The sequence below is a fragment of the Desmodus rotundus genome, chromosome 8 (genome assembly GCF_022682495.2).
Source record: "Desmodus rotundus isolate HL8 chromosome 8, HLdesRot8A.1, whole genome shotgun sequence".
Lineage (NCBI taxonomy): Eukaryota > Metazoa > Chordata > Mammalia > Chiroptera > Phyllostomidae > Desmodus > Desmodus rotundus.
The window spans coordinates 5,627,890-5,651,313 of NC_071394.1; the positions used below are offsets into that span (position 1 = coordinate 5,627,890).

General features: G+C 38.2%; 1 protein-coding gene across 14 annotated transcripts in view; it reads right to left on the reverse strand.

Annotated features, from left to right (window-relative positions):
- Positions 1–23,424, reverse strand: part of PHF20L1 (PHD finger protein 20 like 1) — a 64,859-nt gene that overhangs the window by 27,856 nt on the left and 13,579 nt on the right. For 4 of the 14 annotated variants that reach the window (XM_053929354.2, XM_053929353.2, XM_053929355.2 and 1 more), the window contains 8 exons: positions 20,158–20,295; positions 17,558–17,729; positions 17,330–17,414; positions 13,614–13,702; positions 13,300–13,389; positions 8,999–9,212; positions 8,313–8,441; positions 3,247–3,329 (listed from right to left, as the gene is read on the reverse strand). In XM_053929354.2, coding sequence (XP_053785329.1) covers positions 3,247–3,329; positions 8,313–8,441; positions 8,999–9,212; positions 13,300–13,389; positions 13,614–13,702; positions 17,330–17,414; positions 17,558–17,729; positions 20,158–20,295 — 1,000 coding nt within the window. Of the gene's footprint in view, positions 1–2,054; positions 3,330–8,312; positions 8,442–8,998; positions 9,213–13,299; positions 13,390–13,613; positions 13,703–17,329; positions 17,415–17,557; positions 17,730–20,157; positions 20,296–21,168; positions 21,464–23,424 lie in introns of those variants that run through there. The other 10 variants (XM_053929361.2, XM_053929360.2, XM_053929365.2 and 7 more) reach the window with 9 other exon arrangements.

Consider the following 23,424-nt stretch of genomic DNA (forward strand, 5'->3'; position numbering starts at 1 on the left):
TTCTCAGAATATAAAATGTTATCTTACTTAACAAATTTTTTCAGTATTAAATTGAAGTACATCTCTTTTGAAGCCATAATTACCAATGACATTAATAATAATTAGGTCAATAAACAGCATTTTCATGTTTTCGAGCCTTAGGGAAATACAGTTAAACCTTTGACTTAGGGTGTTTTCTTATAAAATAATCTCCTTTATCAAGTTGAATGCAGACGTCTAAGTAGACAGTTCCCCTTTAAAGAAAGATCTTAACAGGAAAACAATGATCAAATTAACGAAACATTATCTTTAACTCATTTTAGTGCTGAAAGCTAGAGTTTCAGAAGCACAATGCATCATGAAATCAAGCCACCAGCAGTTCAGAGTTAAAAGACTAGAAAAACAATACAAAACAAGCAACAACAACAAAAAAAACCAAGGAGTAAAACCAAGTGTAAGTTAAAAACATTGGATTTAAAAACAAAATACGTCGCATTCTTAGATGAGAATTTTTACCTTCTTCTTGCCAACTGATACTTTTAAAAAAAAATTAGAACTTTGTCAGTTCTTTATTTGGCGATAAAATTTCCTACATGTGTAAAAATATATGTGATCGTGTCCAAAGACAACAGAAAATAGCCACATTGGATGGATTTGTAATCTATGGTGTTAGATGCCTGCACTGTATTTTTTTCTGATATTCTTGTAAGAATATAAGATGCACTTTCTCGTTTTATATCTACACTAGATAGACCTCTATGAAGAATCACAGTGCTAGCACTCTGCACAACATCCTTGTCCCTAAGAAACCTTTCAACTCCCAAGGCTTTTGTGAGGGATGACAATCGGGCCTGCCACCTGCAGCCCTCTAGAACATGGAGGGTTGTTGCTGGGGACCAAACAGCATTCTGTCCTACTAAAGTGCAGGGCACGCAAATTTGGAGAGAAAACACCAACAGTGTCTCTTTGGTATTAACAGCAGGGTAGCTCTGAATGCTCTACAGGTGGCATGTTGGGCATGCCACCTGTAAAAGGGCGGGTGTCAGGTGTCCCATTTATTTGTCATCATTTCTACTCTTGAATTTACTCATCACACACACGTGTTCAAGTGCAGATTAATCATTTGAAAAAGTACTCCATAAGTGGAAAGGACTCCTAAGCTTTTCATAAAAGGTGTTGCCAGAAAAGTAATTAGAGCCATTACTTGTAAAGAAACAATTTTATTGTTCATCTTCACATATGTGAGAGACATCACTACAGCATCCATTACTCTCGAGTTACAAAGTTATAAAACAAGATTTTAAAACTTAAATTAATATCTTGATAAGGTGCTTAACTTCTAAACAAGGACAAATTAACATTTTAAAAAACTTACTGAATTATGCATCTAATGCAGGTTTTATCCAAAAGTAAACATAACATAACAATTCCCTAATACAATTAAGTAACTTATAATTAATAATCTGAGAATCGGGGTTCAAGACCACATAGTCTGAATGTTTTTAATGTAAATAAAATAAATCCATTATTAGCACAGTAAATTTTGGGTGTAGGCCTGTTAGAAGTCTATGTCATGAGTGACATTATTTTACTCATTAGGACAACAGAGGTTAGTGACAATCAACACCTTTCCTTTGAGTCTACTGTTGATACCAATTAAGATGTTATTAAGAGTTTTATAACTCGGCTTTTTAACTCTGAAGCAGGGCAAACAGCATAAAAATTAAGGATTTGGTTTCAAACCATTTTCACATTGAAATCAACCTGAATGACAAAAAATGAGGGAACAGCATTATGTTCCTTAAAAATCTTGAAACAATTTACATTTTCATTAATGATTATTGGTCTCTTTGTTACAAAACTGGCAAGGACTCTCAAAAATTTTTTAAGATATGCAAGCAGAAACAGCCGAGTTACTCAATTTTTCTTTCTTTTCTTTTAAAACTCAATTTCAAATTCACTTCGGTTCTTCTCTCTCAAATGGGCACTGCCCTCTACACTAACCTCCACGTCTGATACGTGATGTTCACATTCACCTCAGCAGGATTGTGCATAATGAAACATTGACATTGTAATGAATTTTCCAGAAACATTTTATTACCCATGTCCCTGATTTATTGCATTCTGAGAATACCATAAACAGTGGTGAAAATACAAGATAATGTTATATCTGGGATGTTGAATATAGTAATACACAGTAAAAAAAAAAAAAAGTCACTTAAAATTTGGTTGATATGCTGACAATAACGGCAAAGACTTAACCGTTTGATGATCACAGAAAATCAGAAGGTATGATTTGCTGACATATGAATCAATTTAAAAGACCATTGATTTAATACAACATAATGGAGGCACCAAAGCAATGCACTGTTATCAAATCAGGCCTAAAATAACCCTGAAAAACTCAATACAATATCAATTAAATTTGGAGTATGTTTTAAACGCATATAGGTAAGAGCAAAAGATACTCATTTAGATTCTTCTTTATTAGGCTACTAATAAAGAAAATTAAAATAATACAAAAAGCATATATTAAAACTACATTAAGGCTCAGATTTTAAAACAGGAGAACCAAGGAAATCCAGTTATGGCTATTACTGTGTTCTTACAGTCTTACAGTGCCCAAGAAGTTAAGCCCTTCGAGGATGTAAAAGCATGCACAGTTCATTATGTACAGGATTGTGGAAATCTGAAGGCAGCCAGGGCAAAACCTAGCAACTGCAACCTTCACTTTTAAATTCCTCTATTAGGTGGTTTAAAGACAGACCCTTAATAGTTTTTTTAAATTTTTTTTTGTAGTTATTAAAATATACATCCTAGCAAAAAATGTATGGCTCATTGATCAATTCATAAAACACATAGTCTACCAACACCAATTGTTACAATATAAAAGAAACTTCTTACAAAAGAAGCTTTATTAAGATGTCAAAAACCCTGTTTTAACTCACAAATGAAAAGTATCTGTGTGAGGGTCTTTTGTAAGCTAGTTAAAGGCGATCCAGCTGGAAGCTTATACCCTGGGAGGCCTGTCTGCAGGCCTTCCAATGTGGGAGACAAAGGCTTTACTGCCAGTCTATCGAAAACAAACATGAATGAAGTCTGTAGTTCGTATACCTTAGAGAAGGCAGAATTAAAAATATATCATCAATTACTTAGCTTCCTATCCCCGTATCTGACCAAAGGGCAATTTCAATTACGTGGATATTATAGCTCCGTGATCATTCCAGTTGGGAACCTTGGAAAATATCAAATGCTACCATTCCATACCTGCTCCAGCATTGGAGCTGTTTCACTGTAGTCTTCCTTTTTTTCAGCACCGTCCACCCCAACGGCTTTGGATGCCAACAAACCTTGAGAAAAATTGTACAGAAATTGCTTATTAGAAAAAATGTTGACTTTCACCTAAAGAACTTCACAAAAATTTTAGCAGCTGAAATCCCCCATACTTTTTAATACATAGAAGTAAATATTCTCAAAAGTTTACTTGTCAAAAATATAAACACCCTTGATAATGACTCAGAAATGAACCAGAATTTGAAAGCTGCTTACATAATTAGTTTTAAGTATTACTACTAAAGATGCTCTCAAAACACTACATACACACACATTTAATCTGTAAAAATTTAAAATTCTATGGCTTAACATCAGAAACCTGACAGTACGTAGATTGTTAGTATTCTTGATTATGGGCTTTGTCTATACAACTGAAATAAAACATAAAATTAAGATATGAGAAATCATCCCAAATATCTATATTATAAAATTCTGTTGTTATTGTTCTATTATTAGCTACAAAAAACCCTTCCAATTCTTATTTCACTTGGATCTTTTAACTAAGCTTGACAGGTGTATCTTTATACTCAGCTGTAGTTTATCAGCTTACAAAAGTGCTGAAAACACCCACCGGCCCCTTCTTTGTTGACGTGAAAAAAGTATGGCTCCTTCCTACAATGTTTGAAAACTTAGTATTAGAGCCTCCACAAATGATGAAATCATTTGGGAGTTCCAGTTTTCTCCAGAGTATACCACTAATTCTCAATTTTAGAAGACAATATTTTATCTGGATTAAGTATAACTTTACAAGACATTAAAACTATGCTTTAATTTATAAATTAAAGGCATTTACAAGTACCTTCAATGAAGCCAAGTTTATAAGGCTTGTATAATAACAAGTATTTTTTTTTTTTTGCTTATCGCCAATGGATACACTAAAGGTAACCAAAAATCATTTTTCTGTCCCTTCAAAGTTAGCCACACGAAACCTTTGCATCAAAGGATGCTTATCAAAAGCATAATAGTAACTTACTACAGCAATTATACCAGATATTACAGAAGCTGCCTACAGCATATTCAATAGGAGGAAAAAAGTGACCCCCCCAAATGCCACATAACTTCAAGAGAGCCACAACACAACCTCTCTTGACTTTCTCAGATAACTCTCTCAAAATGTTAAATAGTCTAAGTAGGAATTCAAATACTAAAATTGTGTTCTTAAAGTAATACTTGCAGTCAAATGTTAAACTAGGCTTCTTAAATGAAAAATGTTTTCCTTTATTGGAAAGTTGAGTATCTACCACCCAGAACTATAATTTAAAATAGAAAAGTCAAAATGTAAAAAAAATGTCAACACATCAATGATTGGGATTAAAACTGACGTTTAATCCCGTCTGAGATAACAATCCATACATAGCTTGTTCAAGTCGCACACAATACCAAGTGGAGACTGAAACACGGAAAAAGTAATACATAAGTCATTTAACACTGCATTCACTAGGTTTTTCTTCTCCAGCTAATGTTGTAATATTGTTGTGAATCAATACTACTGAAATAGGAAGAAAGAAGAATTAGAGAATCAAGTTCTTTCGCGGGGAACTGAGAAGGAGTGTACATCTACGGGCTAGTGAAACGGGACAGATGTTTGCTACTCGCTCTATCAGATACATCTTACATTTTGTTTCCTCTCGTGTACGTGGTAGAAACACTTTTTGAAATCTCATCGATAGATGGACTAGATCTCAACTACAAAATTAAAAATAAGGTACTATACATTTAAAATAATAGTTTAGTTGTACTTTGTGAATTTAAATTAGGATATTATAGACCCAATTAAAAGCAATTTGCACTTAATGGTTTGTGAAGGAAAAATAAAGCTTTATAATGTTCTTATAAAAAGCAGTGGGGCATTTAATACGAACTACCTAGAATGAGATTAGAAAAGACAATACTTGGGATCTAGTGAGTTCAAAGCCTCAAATGCAATCAATAAAAAGCTTTCACGTTTACACGCACACCACCTTACAAAGGAGTTGAACACATAAACAATGAAGAGGCAATCCAAAGTCTGTTCTCTTGACCTGCTGGTGTTCTGGGGAGAGAGGTCATATACTCCAAAAACAAGAATTAATTGGAAGAAAATAGATGCAAATGAAATTAACTTCAGTTATTTGCAAATATGCATTATCAGCATATCATTAACAGGTCTTCCTCCAGAAGAATGTACCTATAGAGTATCTTAAATATCAAGTAGAAGCAGAATATCAAATATTCGTGAATCCCACCCACAAAGTTATAATTCCTCAATACGCCACACTTCAGCTATAAAATATATAGTCGGTCTCTCAGTGACACTAGGAATAAGCAGCACAGAGACCAGAGCGCCCTGGAGTATAGCAAAGGGAGGGAAAGCGAGCAGAGTGCTCACATTTGTGACCCACTTTTCACTCCAGGATTCCAAAACACAATATTCTTCCTGGGATTAGAATCAAATATTCTTGATATTATTACCAATAACATATTACTGGCCAATTCAAACTTCGTGGTTTTTAAAAATTACTTTTAAAATTCCTTAAGCTTCACGAACAAATCTAAGCTGGCTGATCTCGTAGGAACTCCTAGAACTATTAGAAACAAACCATGCACCAACTGCTGAGGTTTCTGCTACTCCCCTGACAATGTATATTTTAAATTTATTCAGATTGGCTTGCAGTTTGCTTGCAACTTTGTCTAAAATATGGACTCCTGATTCTCCCTGTAAAATTGTCTGTTCTAAATCATTATGCATAAAGTCTAATGAAAAATAAGGCTCTAGAAGAACATATATATATTGTGCTTCTGTAACTTCAATGTCTACTCATTTGGAAACATGAAAAAAGCCATCCTATACCACTCTCTCTAAAAAAAAAATTCATGTTTCGAATCTCTGTATATGTATATATATGGAAGAACAAGAGTGAATAAATACATGAATTCAATTTATCCAATTTATCCAGTGGTTGGTCCACTGAATTCCAGCTTGGACTATTTAAAAAGCAGAGTGCAGGGCAACCCTCAGAGCAGGCTGGGATGCTGCCGCCGGCGCGGCCCTGCACCTCTCCATAGCGAAGGGATGAAAGCGTAAGTATAAGCGAGCCTGGTAAATTTAAAGTACCCCATAATTCCATAGCAAAAATCGCTATTTCTGTATTCTCATCTGTTTTCACAGACTACAAACAAAATTTACTGTACAGAGGCAAGCTTGAGTTTTACTCATCAAAGACAATCTCATGTCTATTGTCTTCTTGTATGATATAACTGTAACATGAAATCAGAACTAGATGCAGAGAGATGAACTATTAAAAGGATTATCATACATTTAAATCTTCCGAGTAAAGAAAGGGAAGAAATTACACCAGTTTCACATTCTAAAATCTTATGCTCTTCCACCGCTGCCAGACTGTCATGTCTTCACCTGGATTCCCAAAGGGAAGAGAAGACAAAGTCCCCCCATGGAAGACGGGTGGTGCTGTGCAACCAGCTTTAGCATCTCCTTGAGGCACAGGGTGAAACCGCTCCCCGCCCCTTGCTGTCTCTTCAAGGCCGTGCAGAAATAATGCGTCAGTGTGGAATGAGCTGGTTTTCTTTTTTCACTCCTTGAAACGTTGAGCTTGAACTTCTCAGTAAGGCACGTGTATGAGTATTCTGGCTGAATTAACAGCAGGTTATCTAGATGGTAGGAAGCCAGGTGCTGGCAAGCTGGCAGCCATGTCAGGCTGGCGCCCCTTCCATCTTCCTCGACTTGGGCTCCTCCAATAGTGCTGCTTCGACCTCGGCATCCCGGGAGCTGGAAGAACCAGTCCACTTCTGCCACACTGCGCAGCACTAGGGTCCGTCCTTCCCACGCAAAATGGAAGCTCAAGTCGCCATCATAACCATTCCCTGGACAAGCTTTGGCTTTCTCCAAAGCTAATAGTTTCTAAGGAGAAGGTGGAGTGAATGAGTTTATTTTTAAATATTTCCTGTCCTGGGACCAAATATATCCTTTATCAGAGAAAGGCACAAAAATAGTATTAACAAATGGAAAGACTAAGAAGTCTCACCTGTTGAAACCAATTATAATCACTTAAATACTACAATAAAATGGTGGTTCTGAAGAACCCTCAGCCCCAGAGTCATCCTGCAGAGGCCTTCCACTCTTCAGAAAATGGACAAAATGTTTCACTTACGTTTATTCTTGGATCTCACAAGGTAACCAAGCTTCTTCAAATTACTTAAAACAATGCCAACAAAGGTTTATATATAGCTTTATTAAGCCAAAGGCACTAAAAACCATCCTGTCCTTAGAATAAGAACATATGACTGAATAATTAAAGTTTTAACTGCTCTTTTAACAATGCTCACAAAAATTATATATGTTCACAATTTCTTTTAAAGACTAGAATCATTAGGTTGAATAGGTGTAGAAGTAATGGGCTTCCATTCTAGCACTTAAATCCCTTCTTCTATGAACACTAACCGAGTAGGGTTTTCAGTATTTTTCACCATCCTAGCACTGTACTTCTTAAATTACAACAAAGCACAGAGAAATAAGACCAGATTCTAGAGACCAACCTGAAGATAAGGACAGAAATTTTAAAAACTTATAAAAGTACTTTTACGTGGGGAATTAACAGCCTCACTGTTCATCTTTCCAACTATCCTTAATGAAACTGATCAAGAGTAATACGAACATACAGTATGTAGAGCCTCGGACATTATGTCACTGCAGGTTGACAAAAGCAGATAATTCAGTTCTTATGGAAACCCTTCCCACCACCGTGTGGTCTGGAGACTTTGGGACTTTGGAACTGTCGGCCACCAACCCTCACAACACCCCTGTGAGGTGGGTCGGAGACGTGTGAGCTTTCACATCGCACAGCACAAAGCGCGGAGTCTTGAAAGATGTTGACCTTGAAGAACACAAACTGTCTTTCTAATTAACCAGTTGCACAACCCAAAAGATACTTGGCTTTATTAACGACAAACTACTCCGAAACCAAACCCTCCACTCCACCCCCCAAAGAATCACTGTAGTTTACCAGTAATCTTGTTAAGTCGAGCCCTCTTGGCCTGAAATGAGTTGCCTTGGTTATTCCTCCTCTTGCTCGACAGTGTGCCCTCTGGCTGCGGGAAGGCCATCTTTGGAACGTTCTCTACATGAAGCCCTACTTTTAATAGAACACATATATGAGAGTTTGTATAGACTCCAAAGTTAAAACACATGGTTTCTTTAAAATAGGAAAACTGCTTAATCTAGTGCTTGACATGGAACTTTAAAAAAACACAAACCCCCTCCAGACTGTTACATTACAGTAGAAATAAAAACTACTGAGCGGTTGTTCTTCAGGACCAAAAAGCAAGGAGAGTGCCTTGCTGCATTTTCCATATTATATATTATATATCGAAATACATGCAGAAGCACTTAAAAAGGTTTTAGAAAACATAAAACAAAGAAAACCCAAAAACCTACTACCAGTAAGTCATAGATCAAAACCTCTCTCATTTCTATTCAAAAATATTGACAGCATCCATTATCAAGTACCCGTATTAGACCATTAACCTTCAGATCTGTAAAACGCTAAAGGTTAACCATCATTTATACTAGGGAAAAAGCCTGATAGTCTAACTCTGTGTCCAAACTACAGGTAGCCAAGGGTTTGAACTTGCTCATTATTCACTGTGAGTTTACCACTGCCATAGGAATGAACGTAAGAACATTTTGTACCAAAGGCATCACTAGACGTGGGCAGATCTTCCTTCTTCTCCACTTCTGGTGTGCTTATAGAAGCTGCAGTTTCTTCCTTCTTCGAAGGTACTTTAAACCATTTCCTCTCCTCTTTTTCTTTATCTTTATTGCTGTTAGCACTGGTTCGAGGTTTGCTCCCTGTTTTATTCTTGGCTGCAGCTGCAGCAGCTGCTTTGACTAAAGCTATCCAATCCTCCAAAGGAAAAACACAAGACATGTGAAACATTAAAAATTAATCAAAATTAAATTACACTGAGTAAAAACATGAATCACATTTTCAAAGCTACTTTCATAGGCACACAAATTTAAAAATCTAATTAATTATATTTACAAGGTAGATCATCCACATGGTAGATCACCACATTTAATAATCTAATGGATTAGTTGGATTTATAAGCTTATGTAAAACAGAAAAATATTCAGTAACAAATAAATGTTCCTTTGGTATATTTTCTCAGGAATAACAAGAAACCGATGACAAATACGGAGTACTACGTGACATTCCGCCTTAGTACTTCAGGGTTTAAATGCCGAATTGTACTTCTTTTCCGTAATACAAAAACCATAAAAGAAATGAGAAAAATGTTTATGTTGCAGTTCTGCAAAGATTAAAAGAAATGTATTTCATTGAGTAAATTACTCTTGCTTGTTTGGAAAAACATACCACTCAAAGTATGGTCAACTTCATAGAAATCAAGGTGTGATCTTATTAATTTTTAAAGCTTTTAAAGCTCAGATACCAATGTATTACAACAGCTTTATATTAATAATGGAGTAAAAAGAGTGACTTGACCACAGTAGGGTGCCACTGTCAGGGTCCAGATTCATGTCCCTCCCTCTACGGCTTCCTGGGGCCTGCGGTAGTTGCTATTCTCCTGTGATGCAAATATTTATTTTTCCTGTATTATATTTTCTTGTTTTTTGCTAAATAATTTTTACTCTTTCATTTTTAACTAAAAATGCTTATAATAAAAATATGGAAAGATGTAAAGAAGTGGTGCTAACATTTAAATTTTCACAATTGAAGATTTAAAAAAACACACATCACTATTTGTAATATCTATAGAGAGTAATTCCCTCCTCAGGCCAATAAGCTGTCAAATATACCACCAATTTAGATTCAACCAAAACAGCAATCCATTAAACTCTTAGCCTGAGCAACTAAAATCAACTTCACAGCATCAAATGTGTTTAATTCCTGGCTTACGTTAACAAAATAGGTCATTAAGCAATACGAGTTGATAGCTGCTCAGTCTCGAAAATATGTGGTGAGGACAATTCGCCACGAGAAACAAAAACAATCTGTGTCCCTCTCACTCTCCCACCTGACTGAACTGAACACCCAATGTGACTGTACCCAACACACGCCACCACATGTGCCAGGAAGCAGGCTAAGTGTCCGTGAGACAGCAGCCGATAAAGGCTGCTTCCCGAAAGCCCCAGGAACGCACCGGCCCTGGAGGGGCCGCATCCTTGCTCCTACCTGGAAAACACCCAACGTGCACCTAGCTTTCCCAGTATTAGAAACTATGTCCGAATACATGTCTTATTAGAAAGTGAATTCTGACAAAGTTGTGAAAGTTTTATATTTCTAGTTTGTAAAGAAAAACAAAAATAAAGACAAGATGCACCAGTATTGTCCAACCCCAGTTTTACTTAACAGCCACCCGCTATTTTGGTCCTGCCCATAAGAAACTGACAGGCAAATCAAATTAACTGTAAGACAATGTGACAGGCAAGACAGTAGTGGAATAAACAAAATATCATGGGAGATCAAAAAAGAAAAGATTAATTTTGACTGAAGAGGAAGACTAGCGGAAGGCTTCAGGAAAAATGAGGGACAAGGGCAAGCCGGAAGTGGAACTGGCCAGGGAAAGGGGCAGAGGAAAAAGAAAACAGGGACTCCAAGCTGAAGAAGCCCACTAGCAAGAGCACGGCAGCCGAGTGCACGCAGGTGGGAAAGAGGGCCCTGACAGTCAATCCGCATAGCTAACGCAGGAGATAGCGCAGGTGAGCCTTGAGAGGTATTTAGGTAGGAAAGAAAAAACACCGTGAGTGAAAAAGACTGAGAGAGCAATTAATGCATCAGAAAGAGAAATGAAAGTACCATCGGACAAAGGAAATACAAGTGCTGAGCCAGCAGAGATACATGTTTGCAGACTTATTAAGAACAGAACATTTAATTTTGGGCTGTACACTATGGGGAAAATTTGAAGTTGTTAGAAAGATGCTGAAAAATGCCAGGTATACATTCTGTTTCCAGTGGTTTTCCATCTCCAATAAAAAGAAAACTAGGAGAAATCAAGATTCAAGCTGTACCTTTGAAAACTGAAAGCAGGTATGAAAAGTAGTTTTTGATCACATGACTCATTAATCACCAGATCAATGCGGTTGTGCGAGTAAACAATTCTCCCATTATTCTGCTGTTCCATTTTTAGATAGGAAAGACTCACTACCAAAAATACCTGGAGTGCTCGTTCCATGAGTGAGACATGAGTGAGCGCTAATGTGTGTTTTGAAGGTTTCTGCAGACGCCACAGCGCACTAGGACAAGCCCTGCCTGGGACCAAGTCTGGGCTGGGAGCCACCCTGCACATTACGGTTGCTTGAGATTTTGAGTCACTCAGTTCTCTGAGATCTGAATAGCTCAACTGTGAAACAGAAATATCAGCCATTCAAAGCATTTGCTGCGAAAATCCAATATAACGATGTACGCAAGGTATGTTTTAAAAGTAGTGAAAGGACCTTAAGGAGCCAATCCTTAACATTATTGAGTTACAATATAAAATTTTTCATCAGCACCCACTCAAGAAAAAAAGAACGGGAGAAAAATCCAAAGAGAGCTTAGAGAAGGGCATTTGCATAGTTCACTTATTTGCTAGTTTAGTGAAAGAAATTTTATTGTGTATCTTATTAAGAGATTCTCAAAGTACTCAAGATGTGGACGAGAATACGCAAAGTTGGATTCTCTCAGCATTGCCCAAACGACATCTGATTTAGTATGTTCCCTAGATGAAAACAAGTCAAAAACTTGTTGGAAAAAAGACTCATAAAATGAGATAATTTTATTAAAAACAATTCTACAAATATTTTAATGTGCGTGTAATTTAAAATTATAAAGAAAAATGCAGAGTTAAAGAAAATATACTGCCACCAATACTATCTTTCAGTAGTTTGTATTTTGGCATTGATTTTAATTTAACTTATGATGTGACTCAAATACTTACTAAAACTAAAATATCCAATAAGTTAATTTTTACTACTTGTAATTTTACAGCAAACTAAATTGGCTCAATGTCTCGATTTGGAAAACAAATAGTTTTAGGGCTAGGGCCATCTTACCAACATTTGAATAACCAGAACAACAAAATAATAGTTTAAAGCACCAAAGAGAGAAAGACAGAGATAGGGAAAGAGAATTTTGTTTAGTTATTAAACGAAATTCACAACGTTTTACTCAATGTTTCTATGCAGAAACCAAGAAATCACACCACTGAATGCTTAAAAGAACATTTTATTTATACATACAAGTAGAAAAACACAGCAATTTACTGATCAAAAGCATTTCCATTTTAAATTACATTTCTTATTAATTAGAGGGGAAAAAACTCTGCTAGATGATCATTTGAAAAGTAAATTTTTGAAACCTGGTGATTTAAAACAATCATACTTCCCTCAAGATATCCAAAATCATTTTTTTAAATGAGATGATTTACGTTTCCAGATTTCTAAACGTATACCCTTTCTGCAGCTGACCAGGGGATTTCAACACGTTTCAGGATGACATTTTTAACTGCATAGTATGGCTCAAATATGTAACATATTTCCATATTAGACATTTTTACAGCTTACTTTCAATTTCTTAAAATTAATTGTAGGTCCAGGTGCTGAAAATCCCAAATAACAGCAGAACGTAAAAGAAAATATTTTAAATTTCTACTGGCACCTTTCTTTCCAGTATTTCAGGAAACACAGTCAACCAGTGGAATCATGGTTTTAACTGCGTCCCAGACTCTCCTGCAAAGGCTTACCGCTCATTCGCACTTCGAGCAGCGCCAAAGCAGTAACACACGGCTCCCATCACACGGCCCAGAGAGCCCTACCACAGACAGCCTACAGAGCGTCAGGTAAGCGCCTTTTAGAGAAGATTAATGACTATGATTTACAGAAGGAAAGAAGAAGATAAGAAACTCAATATAAAATTTTATTATTAAAAATTAACTTTCTAAATGATACTATATACCAGGAAAAACAAAATGAAGTTAAAAAAAGGCACTTACCTCACTTCCCATAGACTGGTTACACGATCCAGCTGGGTCGATAGGACAACACCAGCTTAGTGGATGCTGGGATTTCACCTGGAACAGAAACTAGTGACCTATAACTTTAGCAGGTCTAAAACCAAAGAAGCAAAAATCAAGTGTGTAATTTACATTCTAAGCTTCTTTTTCTTGCTGCTATTTGGGGCTATCAGCACATAACCCTACAATTAGTTTGCTTTACAAATACACATGTACACTTCGATCGGTCACCATTCCAGAAGGCACCCCGCGGGAGCCAGGGATGCTGCACACCCTTACCTGCCCACCCTTACCTGCCCCTTGGCGTCCTCGGGCATGGCTTTGATGTGCATTCGTTTCAAACAACGAATTACTCCGTCGTAAAACTGAACTGTGAATGTTCCTGAAAGAGGAGCAAGTCAGAATCACCAGAAAATACAATTCAACCGTACAGCAACACTTAAAATCTAAAAAGTAGTGCCCTGACAAAAATAAGTATCTGTGACTACAGTAACTACAGGCCAGTCTTCAAATCCCACATGTCTGAAAAGTGCCCTGCCCGCCGCAGCGATGTGCCGCCTCTTCTCAACCTCAGACATAGTACAAACACCTAAAAAGTTCACGTTTGCTTACTTCCTCTTTCCCTCAAAAAAGTACACAAATTAAATCCTGATAAGTTAGTTGCATTTCTGATTTTTACTGAAATATCTTAAAACTTATTTTGTAATAATTTAAATATGTTTAAATAACATGTCAATTATGTTATAATACACTGGGACAAAGATAAAATTATTTACAGAAATGTGTCATATTTCTATAAAAGTGTGCTAAATGTCTCCCTAATTAACAGACAGAAAGATCTGATAAAGGAAAAGACCATTTTCTCAGGAAAGAATAATTTCTTCGGTGACAAGGTACTAGCAAATCAGAATTACAGACGGACGGGCTTTTAAGCCAGGAAACACTTCCCAGATCATCACCAGGTGCAAGTCCCCCAGTCCAGATGGCACCGCCAGACCCAGAGAGGCTAAACGCTCACCTGATGCCAGTGAGCTGACCGCAGCCCAGCGGCACACCGCCCCACCCCCCTCGCCGTGCCCTCCCCCACTACACCTCATCCTTCTTCAAGGGCTCCGGGCTCTGTCTGCACGTCTCTTACAAAGCATGCTGTCTTTCTCGTACCAGACCGCATGCTGGCATGGCAATAAAAATCAGTACTATTAGAAAATATAAATTATGTAAATTTGTACTTATGGAAATTCCAGTATTTTTCTATCGTTTCCTGTACAAATGAGAGTAGCATGTCACTTTAAGTAAACAGACACCTGACCGTTACAAAAAATATATAAACAATAAATGTGATAATTGACATCACTGGCTTTGAAGCTGGCACACAGGCAATGACATACATGTACAAAATTTTCTTTTTTTGTAATCTGAATTTCATATTTTCCTATAATGAGTGTAATACATGATATTACAGATATAAAAATGTAAACCCAAGTTATGAAAGAAACCGATCAGCTGAACAGCCAGGAGACAAAGACACGGGGAGGCCTGTGAGCACACTGCGTGTACACCCCACACTGCCCTCACCCCTGCAGCTGTCCTCTTCCACCTCCAACACAGTTCTCGGAGGGAGGACAGCAGGCTCCTCAACACACGCGACTGTGTGTCCCTCCCCCTCGCACTGGCTGCTCTGTTGTGATGCCTCCCCTCCTTTCCTAATCCCAGCCCACCCCTCACAGGCCAGTCTTCAAATCCCACACGTCTGAAAAGTGCCCTGCCTGCCGCAGCGATGTGCCTCTTCTTCTCAACCTCAGACATAGTACAAATACCTAAAAAGTTCACGTTTGTTTACTTCTGTCAAGACTTTGCAGTGAATAGAGGGCTTCCTTTGCCTTTTTTTCTCTTTGTCCTTTTCTGGGTGGTGAAGGGGCAGGCTCACCCACCACGTGGGGCATACAGAAATTACAACATGAGTACCTCTAGAGGAGATTTTTGAAGAACGAACTGTAACTGCTCATGTTTCTCTAAGGGCTCGCTTAAACTGCTCCTGAAACGGCAGCAGTTGCAATCAGTACCATCACTCTGCCACTAAAGTACGCATGATGTTCCACACCATGTGCCCACAGACGACGGGCTGGGATAAAGAACGTGGGCCGTTTTGTTTCTGAGTTGGAATATGCACAATCCCGATGCACTTTAAGCATGGAAGGAAAATCCCAAAGCTCACTATACTTAAAGAAATTGCTCTTAATGAAAATGACATTGTTTGGTTTTGCTATGTTTTGTATTGTTTGGGGTGGATACTATTATCCAACAGAGTTGATTCATTACTCCTTCCTTTCCTTCTACAAATGGTTACTAACTGCCTGCTCTGTGCTAGGCTCTGGACTTGACCCTGGGGGAGCCCAGGTATAGAGAACACAGGAATATGGGCTCCATGACGGAGTTCTCCAGGAGCCTCAGTGCACAGTGAGATCAAGGCCCCACCAGGAAAGGAGAAGTAACCCGCAACACTGAGAAGTCCCTCAACTCTCCCTGTAGTAAGGTGACAAGTCGTAATAAAATCACAGCCATATTTGCTATTTCAATTCATTGAAACAATAAATGGAATAAGACCCCCTTTGTAAAGTTATAATCGTAATTTCTAGCTAAATGACTATGACTTGCATTTTCACACCTAACATTAATATAACTCTTTTTAAATGTTTTTCTATCTTCTTACCTATTTATCTCAAGTTTGTTGTAAGTTTAAAACCTCAGCTTAAATCCCTTCCATGGTTCCCTTCACCTCCAAATAAAATTCAAAAATTTTTTTTAACCAAGGTCATTTTTTTCATTGCTTTTACAGAGAAGGGGAAGGAAAACAGGGAGAGCGAGAGAAACACTGACAGACTGCCTCCCACATGTGACCTGACTGAAGACTGAGCTCACAAGTTTTCGGTTTATGGAAAGGTGCTCCAACCAGCTGAGCCACACCAGCCAGGACAAAATTCAAATTTTTAGCAAGATTATAAGACACCTATACCTATCCTTGCTTCTCTATGAAACCTCCTCTCTCGCTATTCTACTCCCTTTAAAAGGAACCCTTCACTCTAGTCACACTGGGGACTGAAGTTCTTAACGAGCGGCACGCCTCTCTTCTTTTGCACATGCCGTTTCCTCCGCAGAGAGGCATTTTCACTCCCTCTGAGTCTCACTTACTTGCTTGCCTCTCAAGATCAGTTTAAAGTGTCCCCTTACTTAGATTAAATGCCCTTCTTGCGAAGAAGTTGTCATTCAGTGTGCTTCTTTAGTATTGTAAAAAATGAGTGGTCGAGTTTGAGAAATAATTCAATAGAAAAACTAATGTATTACCAACTTGAAAGATATATTTACAATTACTTCACAATTGTTTTAAAGGCTATTTTAAATAATAAATTTTAAAAATTAGTGTATTTCCAATAATTCAAATATTCTCATACCTTTTCAAAGTAATTGTTCTACAGGTTGTTTTTTAAATTCATTACCTGTACAAGAGATTGGTCTTATGCCGCACTAACACACCTGATTTCTGCGTTATTTTCAACAGTTCTCATGGCTCAGCATCAATGTTAGATACCACAAAAGGTTACTGGAGAGCAACTAACCCTCAGTTATCCATAGAAATTAAGAAAAAAGTACAGGGGAAAGATGCAATAAAGGAAACCCTCAAACTAATGAAGTTCCGCACTCCTTCCTCAGGAAATAGCGCAGTCTTTCACTCCCAAGTCGAACTGGTCTGAATTGCCCTCTGCCTCGAACCTTTCCTCACACTCTGGCTGAAACGAACATCTAAAACTAGCTTAGACAACCAACTGGAAGGAGGAAGTAGAAAAAAAAAGCACACAACATAGGCCCGTGAACTGAAAAGTAAAAAAAAATTAACCATCTATTTACCTCTACCAGCTTAAACAGTTTATTTAGGCACTAATTAAAATTAGAAATACAGTTAAAACTCTACTATCAATGCCATTTCAAACCTTCGATCACTTCAGATACATACCTTCTTTGTTAATTGCTTCAATCTTGGCAGGGTAATAGCGACAGTCTGTCCAACGAGCCAGAACTTCTTCTCCAGCTTTAAAATCCTAGTTTAAACAACTTTTAAGATCAATACCATGTATAATAATAAGAGTTTCCTTACTAAAAATGAGCTTTTGAAAACTTTAATAGATTTCCTTTTAAAATGTATCACTGCCTATCTAGCAGATGAAAAAAGCGTGCTACTTACAAAGAAGTCGTCCTCGTCTTTCAGACCTTCCCTCCTGAGCGCGGGCCTCTCAAGTGGCCGCAGTCTATTGCTATCCCAGTAGATCCACTCGTCGTATCGGTGGCTCCAGCGCTCAAAGTGAACCAACATCTTGCCTTCCTCATAGTCAATTTTTTCAATTCGTGACGGATACCTCAAAAATAAAAAGGAGCTTCATATCAACAGGCAATTCTTGTATTTCTTTACACAAAGTATGAAAAAGTATGAACTATCACTTACTGTGCAAACCACAAACCAAACAATATGGGTCCCTATTTTTAAACTATTCAGTCAACAAAGTTTGCTTTCTTATTTTTGTCTTTTTTTAATGATTATTCTCAATACCTGGTAAAATAAACACTTTGATAAACTCCCAGTGTAAATAATATTGCACAAGAGTCCTGAACACATTCCTTTTCACCCAATTACTTCCAATCCTAGAACTACATATACAAAATATTAGTAATAACAAAGAAAGTAGAAACCATCTAAAACATGGTCAGAAAAACTGAAGACTATGGCTATACAAACAACAGTGTATCCACTGAATGGAGTATTATGGTATTTTTTCCTTTATTTTTGTTGTTGACACTAGTACAAATGCCCCCCACCCCCATCCACTTCCATGAAAGGAATATTATAGTATATAAAGGTGGTGTTTACAAATCATTTTTCCATATTTTCCAGTATTTTATAATGAGAATCAATGGTGGTAGAGAAAGTGCAGTTTAACCTTAAATTTAAAAACATAAAAATAACAAAAAATGGCATATTGTTCTATCTTCATGTGTGATGATTCTCCTACAATTAATTTGAAAATGTAATGAACTCTAAACTTTTAAAAAGGCAAATTGCTTCATAATTCTTTTTTTTTTTTTTTATTGATCATGCTATTACAGTTGTCCCAATCTTTCCCCCCTTGTCCCCGTCCACCAAGGCCACCGCCCCCTCAGGCAATCCCCACACTACTGTCCCTGCCTATGGGTCACGCATTTGTTCTCTGGCTACGCTGTTTCCTCCGCTGTACTTGACGAGCCCATGACTGCTCTGTGACTACCGATTTGCTCTTCTTAATCCCTTCGCCTTCTTTGCCCATCCCCCTCACTCCCTCTCATCTGACAACCATCAAAATGTTCTCTGTGTCTATGAGTTTGTTCTGCTTGTTTGTTTTTTAGATTCAATCACTGATAAGTATTTATGCCATTTTATTGTACATATTTTTGATCTTCTTCTTCTTAAAGAAGTCCCTTTAACATTTCATGTAATACTGGTTTTGTAGTGATGAACTCCTTTAGCTTTTTCTTGTCTGGGAAGCTCTTTATCTGCCCTTTGATTCAAAATGATAGCTTTGCTGGGTAATCTCGGTTGTAGGTCCTTGCTTTTCATCACTTGAATATTTCTTGCCAATCCCTTCTAGCTTGCAAAGTTTCTTCTAAGAAATTAGCTGACAGTCTTATAGGAGCTCCCCTGTGGGTAACCGCTTTTCTCTTGCATTCCTTATGTACTATGTTAAATGTTCACAGACGATTCAATTTTTTTTAAGAATCATTAAATAAACTTAAGAACTAACAGCAGCACATGGTAGATGACTGTGCCATAACAGTTCATCTCATATTTTTGCTAGTTTTGGAGGAATCTGAAATTTTTCATTTCCTCTGGAAAATTAGTTTTGAATATATAAAGTGATAGACCTTACTTAACTGAAATCTAGACAATGACCACTGCCTGCTTTATAGACCAGTCATGCGACTCGAGCCACTTCCACAGCCAAGGGCCTGGCTCACTCTCCCCTGTGGTAGAGCTTCCTCCCCTACATTGGTTGAATCACACTGAACTACGTGGAGTTTCCCGAGACACACCGTGCTGTCAAGCATTTGTGCTTTCGTACATTGTTTTTTCTGCCTCGCCCTAAGCTGCCCTTGCCTTCCTCTGTGTGCTCATCATTCCACACTCGGTTTAACGTGTAATCACTTGTGTGAAGACTTCCCTGACTCCCCTCCCCGCTGCTGACTCCACCCACCTCGTCACACTCAGCTCTGTGCAGCTTCCTATACCGCATGCTGCACAGCATTTACGGCACCTGAGATGTTAATGTGTGCACCACAAAAGAAGGGTCCCGTGGTCAGATAAACTGAGAAAATATTGGACTTGAAAAAGTTAAACCACTTTCTTCACTGAAAGACTTCTTGGCCCCATCAACAAGATGGAGATAAAGCATTCACTATTACCAAACTTACAGGACTGTGTAACCTTTCGCCACGAGTATTAACATTTCTCAGGACGGGGGATCTCTAGGGAACATGAGGTAAGCACACTCTGGCCTGTGAGCTTTGGGGAATGAGTCACGCCCCTCTTTGCATCCCCCAGCATCTAGCTCGGGGACAGACACATACCGGCCCCTCAGAAAATGCTGGACACGAACAGGAAAAGATGATCTGCACGTTTCTCCAGAACCAAGAGGTCCGTCAACCCAAATACAACTTTCAGTTAGATCTTACCCTCAGTCTTTCGGGGAGGGGGTGAGGGTGAGGAAGATTTTGTTTAAAAAAAGCATAAGACCAAGAACACGGAGACTAACATACTCCTCAGGGGGACACACCGAGCGCACCCACTTAGACTCAAGGCTGTAACGCTGCTCTCTGGCAGTGGTGCTCAGGTCGGTCTGCTGTGGCTGCTCTGGCTTTCTGCAACATACAAGTGTCCAGAGCAGGAAGGGAAACCTAGGAATAAGGCTTTCATTTATTTTTCAACATTCATTAGCCACTTAACTACTATAAAGAGATTTTCTATCAGTTACAAAAATTGGTAACTTTCTCCCAAAACATAAAAGCCTCTAATTTCACATATTTACTTTTACATCTTTTAAATTTTGAATAAAAAATAAGGGGCTTGCTCTTAGGTTCCTTCACATTCTAAATATACCCAACCCTATATACTTGAAACATTTCTCAAAATGAGAACAGTCAAAAAAACAGAGTTGGACATTATCTTTAGTGTCACATAATTCAATTCAATAAAAAATCAGAATCTTCCCTGGCTGGTGTGGCTCAGTGGATTGAGTGCCAGCATGCCTGCAAACCAAAGGGTCACTGGTTCGATTCCCAGTCAGGGCCAGGGCCCCAGTACAGGGCGTACAAGAGGCAACCACACATTGATGTTTCTCTACCTCTCTTTCTCCTTCTCTTGTCCCCTCTCTAAAAATAAATAAATAAAATCTTTAAAAAGAAATCTGAGTTCAAATAATTTAAATCTGGATTGCATTTTTAAGTAACTTATAGTTTTCCTAAAATATTTCAAATTCTGTTGGCTGAAAGGATACCAGATGTAACAAGGCTAAAAATTACATTCTGGGGAACTTCCTCAGGATAATTTACAGCATGTTATACTCTTTACATAAACATCCAGAGATGTGTAAACTTTGGATGATGGTCAAGAATTAAGTAACACAAATACCTACGATTATCTATTTTAATTTTTACAATGTTTGCAAATCCAATTTTGAACCTTAAATAAAAGCGTCATAAATATCATCATCATCAAGAACGTCCAAGTTTCTGTTCATTCATTCATTCAACATATGTTTGGGCACCTACTAAGATTAAGGCACTCGCTAGGTACTGCTGGCAGGAAGAAGGAGAGACCATTAACCCCTCCCTTCCAGGAGCTATGCTTCCGGTCAGATGAGCAGACAGAGAATCAGTCAGGTGTGCGTCAGGCTCTGTGTCCTTTCACAGTCGGTGTCAACGGCTCTTTACAACCCTTATCGCACTGGGTCCTGGAGATCATCCGAGGCGTATTACCACAGTCCCCACTGAACAGATGAAGATAAAGACTGCCCCAAAATACGTGTGGGGAGAGTCACACAGCCAGACTGATTGACACAAAAGCCTACGAAGAAATGGGATAAGGCCTATATCAAAGTGATATCATACATGGTAAACTAGTAGGTATATACAAAAATTTTACATAAGATGCTATTATTCATAGTTCAGAGAAAACTGGAAAGCTCACCAAAGGTCCTTGGGAGACACTGTTATGTTGGTCTTGGGGGGAGGACTTGCAGGACTTACACTTGGCGAACACTGTGCGAACAAAGGTAAGGTGTCCACACAGGGCATTCCTCATTTCCTCGCTCGGCGTTCATTTACTTTAAATCGCCGGTGGCCCGAGGCTGGGCAGTGGGCCAAGACAATGAGGGTTCAGAGACAGGTCCAGACCTCAAGGACCTCCTGATCAGAGAGTGAAGGGGCACTTCACAAAAACAGTAAGGTGAACAAGGAGAACTGTGGGACGCAGACTGGACAGTTAGCTCGGTTCCAACTAAAGGGCTCTGAAAGAGCAAACTAATACAATGATCCTTTATTCTACAAACAACAGGGAATTCCGTAAAGTTTATACTTCATTTGGTTATCAAGTATACCCTAGAAAAAAACCCTAACATCAAGATCTTTGCTATACGTGTTAAAATGCACAAAACGGCAGTTTAACACATACTTTTGCAGTGAAAAGATTTCTCTGTTCTAGCATATGGCCGTAGGAATAATGCTTTGATATACAAAGTGAATGAAAAATACTGTGGAACAAATACATTCACAAATGCCTCTCCATCTTGAATTACAGCATTGTTTTGATGCACTATTTATGTTTTATAATAATTTTAATGTCAATGGAACGTTAGATTTTTGGTACTGACTTTGGAAGATGTAGTGATAATGCTTGATTCTGTCATTGTTTAAATGGCTGAATCATGGAAAGCTGTTCAGTAACAGTGATTAGGCTGAGTCCCAGACACTTACGAAAGATTTGAGAAGTGAAAGATGGTTCAGGGTTAAGTCAATCAGCGATATGAAAAAAGAAGATACCATCGTTGGCATCACTCAAGAGCTCAAAAGAAAGAGACCGAGAGAAGGCAACTTCATTAGCAATATGATTGATCAATACCAAAATTCTACATACAGCTCTCTTACCCCTTATCATCCGTTACTGCAAAATACTGCACAACTCCGCTATCTTCCCTATTATCATCCCATTTTGAAATGCATGCATCGCTTAAATGATATTCACTTGTGTAGAAAAAATGGAACTGCCTCCATTGCTCTGGGTCTACCTCACTCTCACATGCCTTCTGCACTTGAATCCTAGAGAACAGAGGTCACTCTAAGCAAACTTTATAAAAAAAATGACGCACCCTAGAACTGGGTCTTTCTAGTTTACTGGGCTTAATGGAAACAAACAGCACTCAGAAATCATGAGCAGACCTTATAAAGATTCTTGCTGAATTTAATAAAACTGTCACACATACGATTCTACTACTGTAATCTCTGAATTGATCTCTTGAATCACTGTGGTCATTCTTCTCATGAGCAAGAAACCTAACATGGGAATGGCCGTCACAGATGGATTCCTGCACTGGCTCACTCTGTTAACTGTTCTACACGGGCAGGTCCTGACTCACCCAACAGATCAGGAGGCTGAGATTCCCTGAAGCTGCACGCAAAACGCTGTGTGCTTGGCCTGGATGCACGTGAGTATTCTTTTGCGGTGGGGTTCCCAACTTGAATCAGACTTTCAAAGGGGTTCATGATCAAAAAAGAAAAGCCTTCTAGAAGGCCACATCGTCTATTAACACTCTATCTATGGTGTGCTATTCTTTTTGGAAGAAAGATATGATGAGCACGCAGCTATGACAGAACTATAACCTGACGGGGTTCTATAAATCCCTTTATATTCATGCAGAAACAGTAAAACAAACTCTTTGAATTTAGGGAACTCATCCTGATTTGTCACCTAGTTTGACATATCCAGATTTTTACCTTTATTGGTAAAGAAAGTCAACCATGACAAAATGA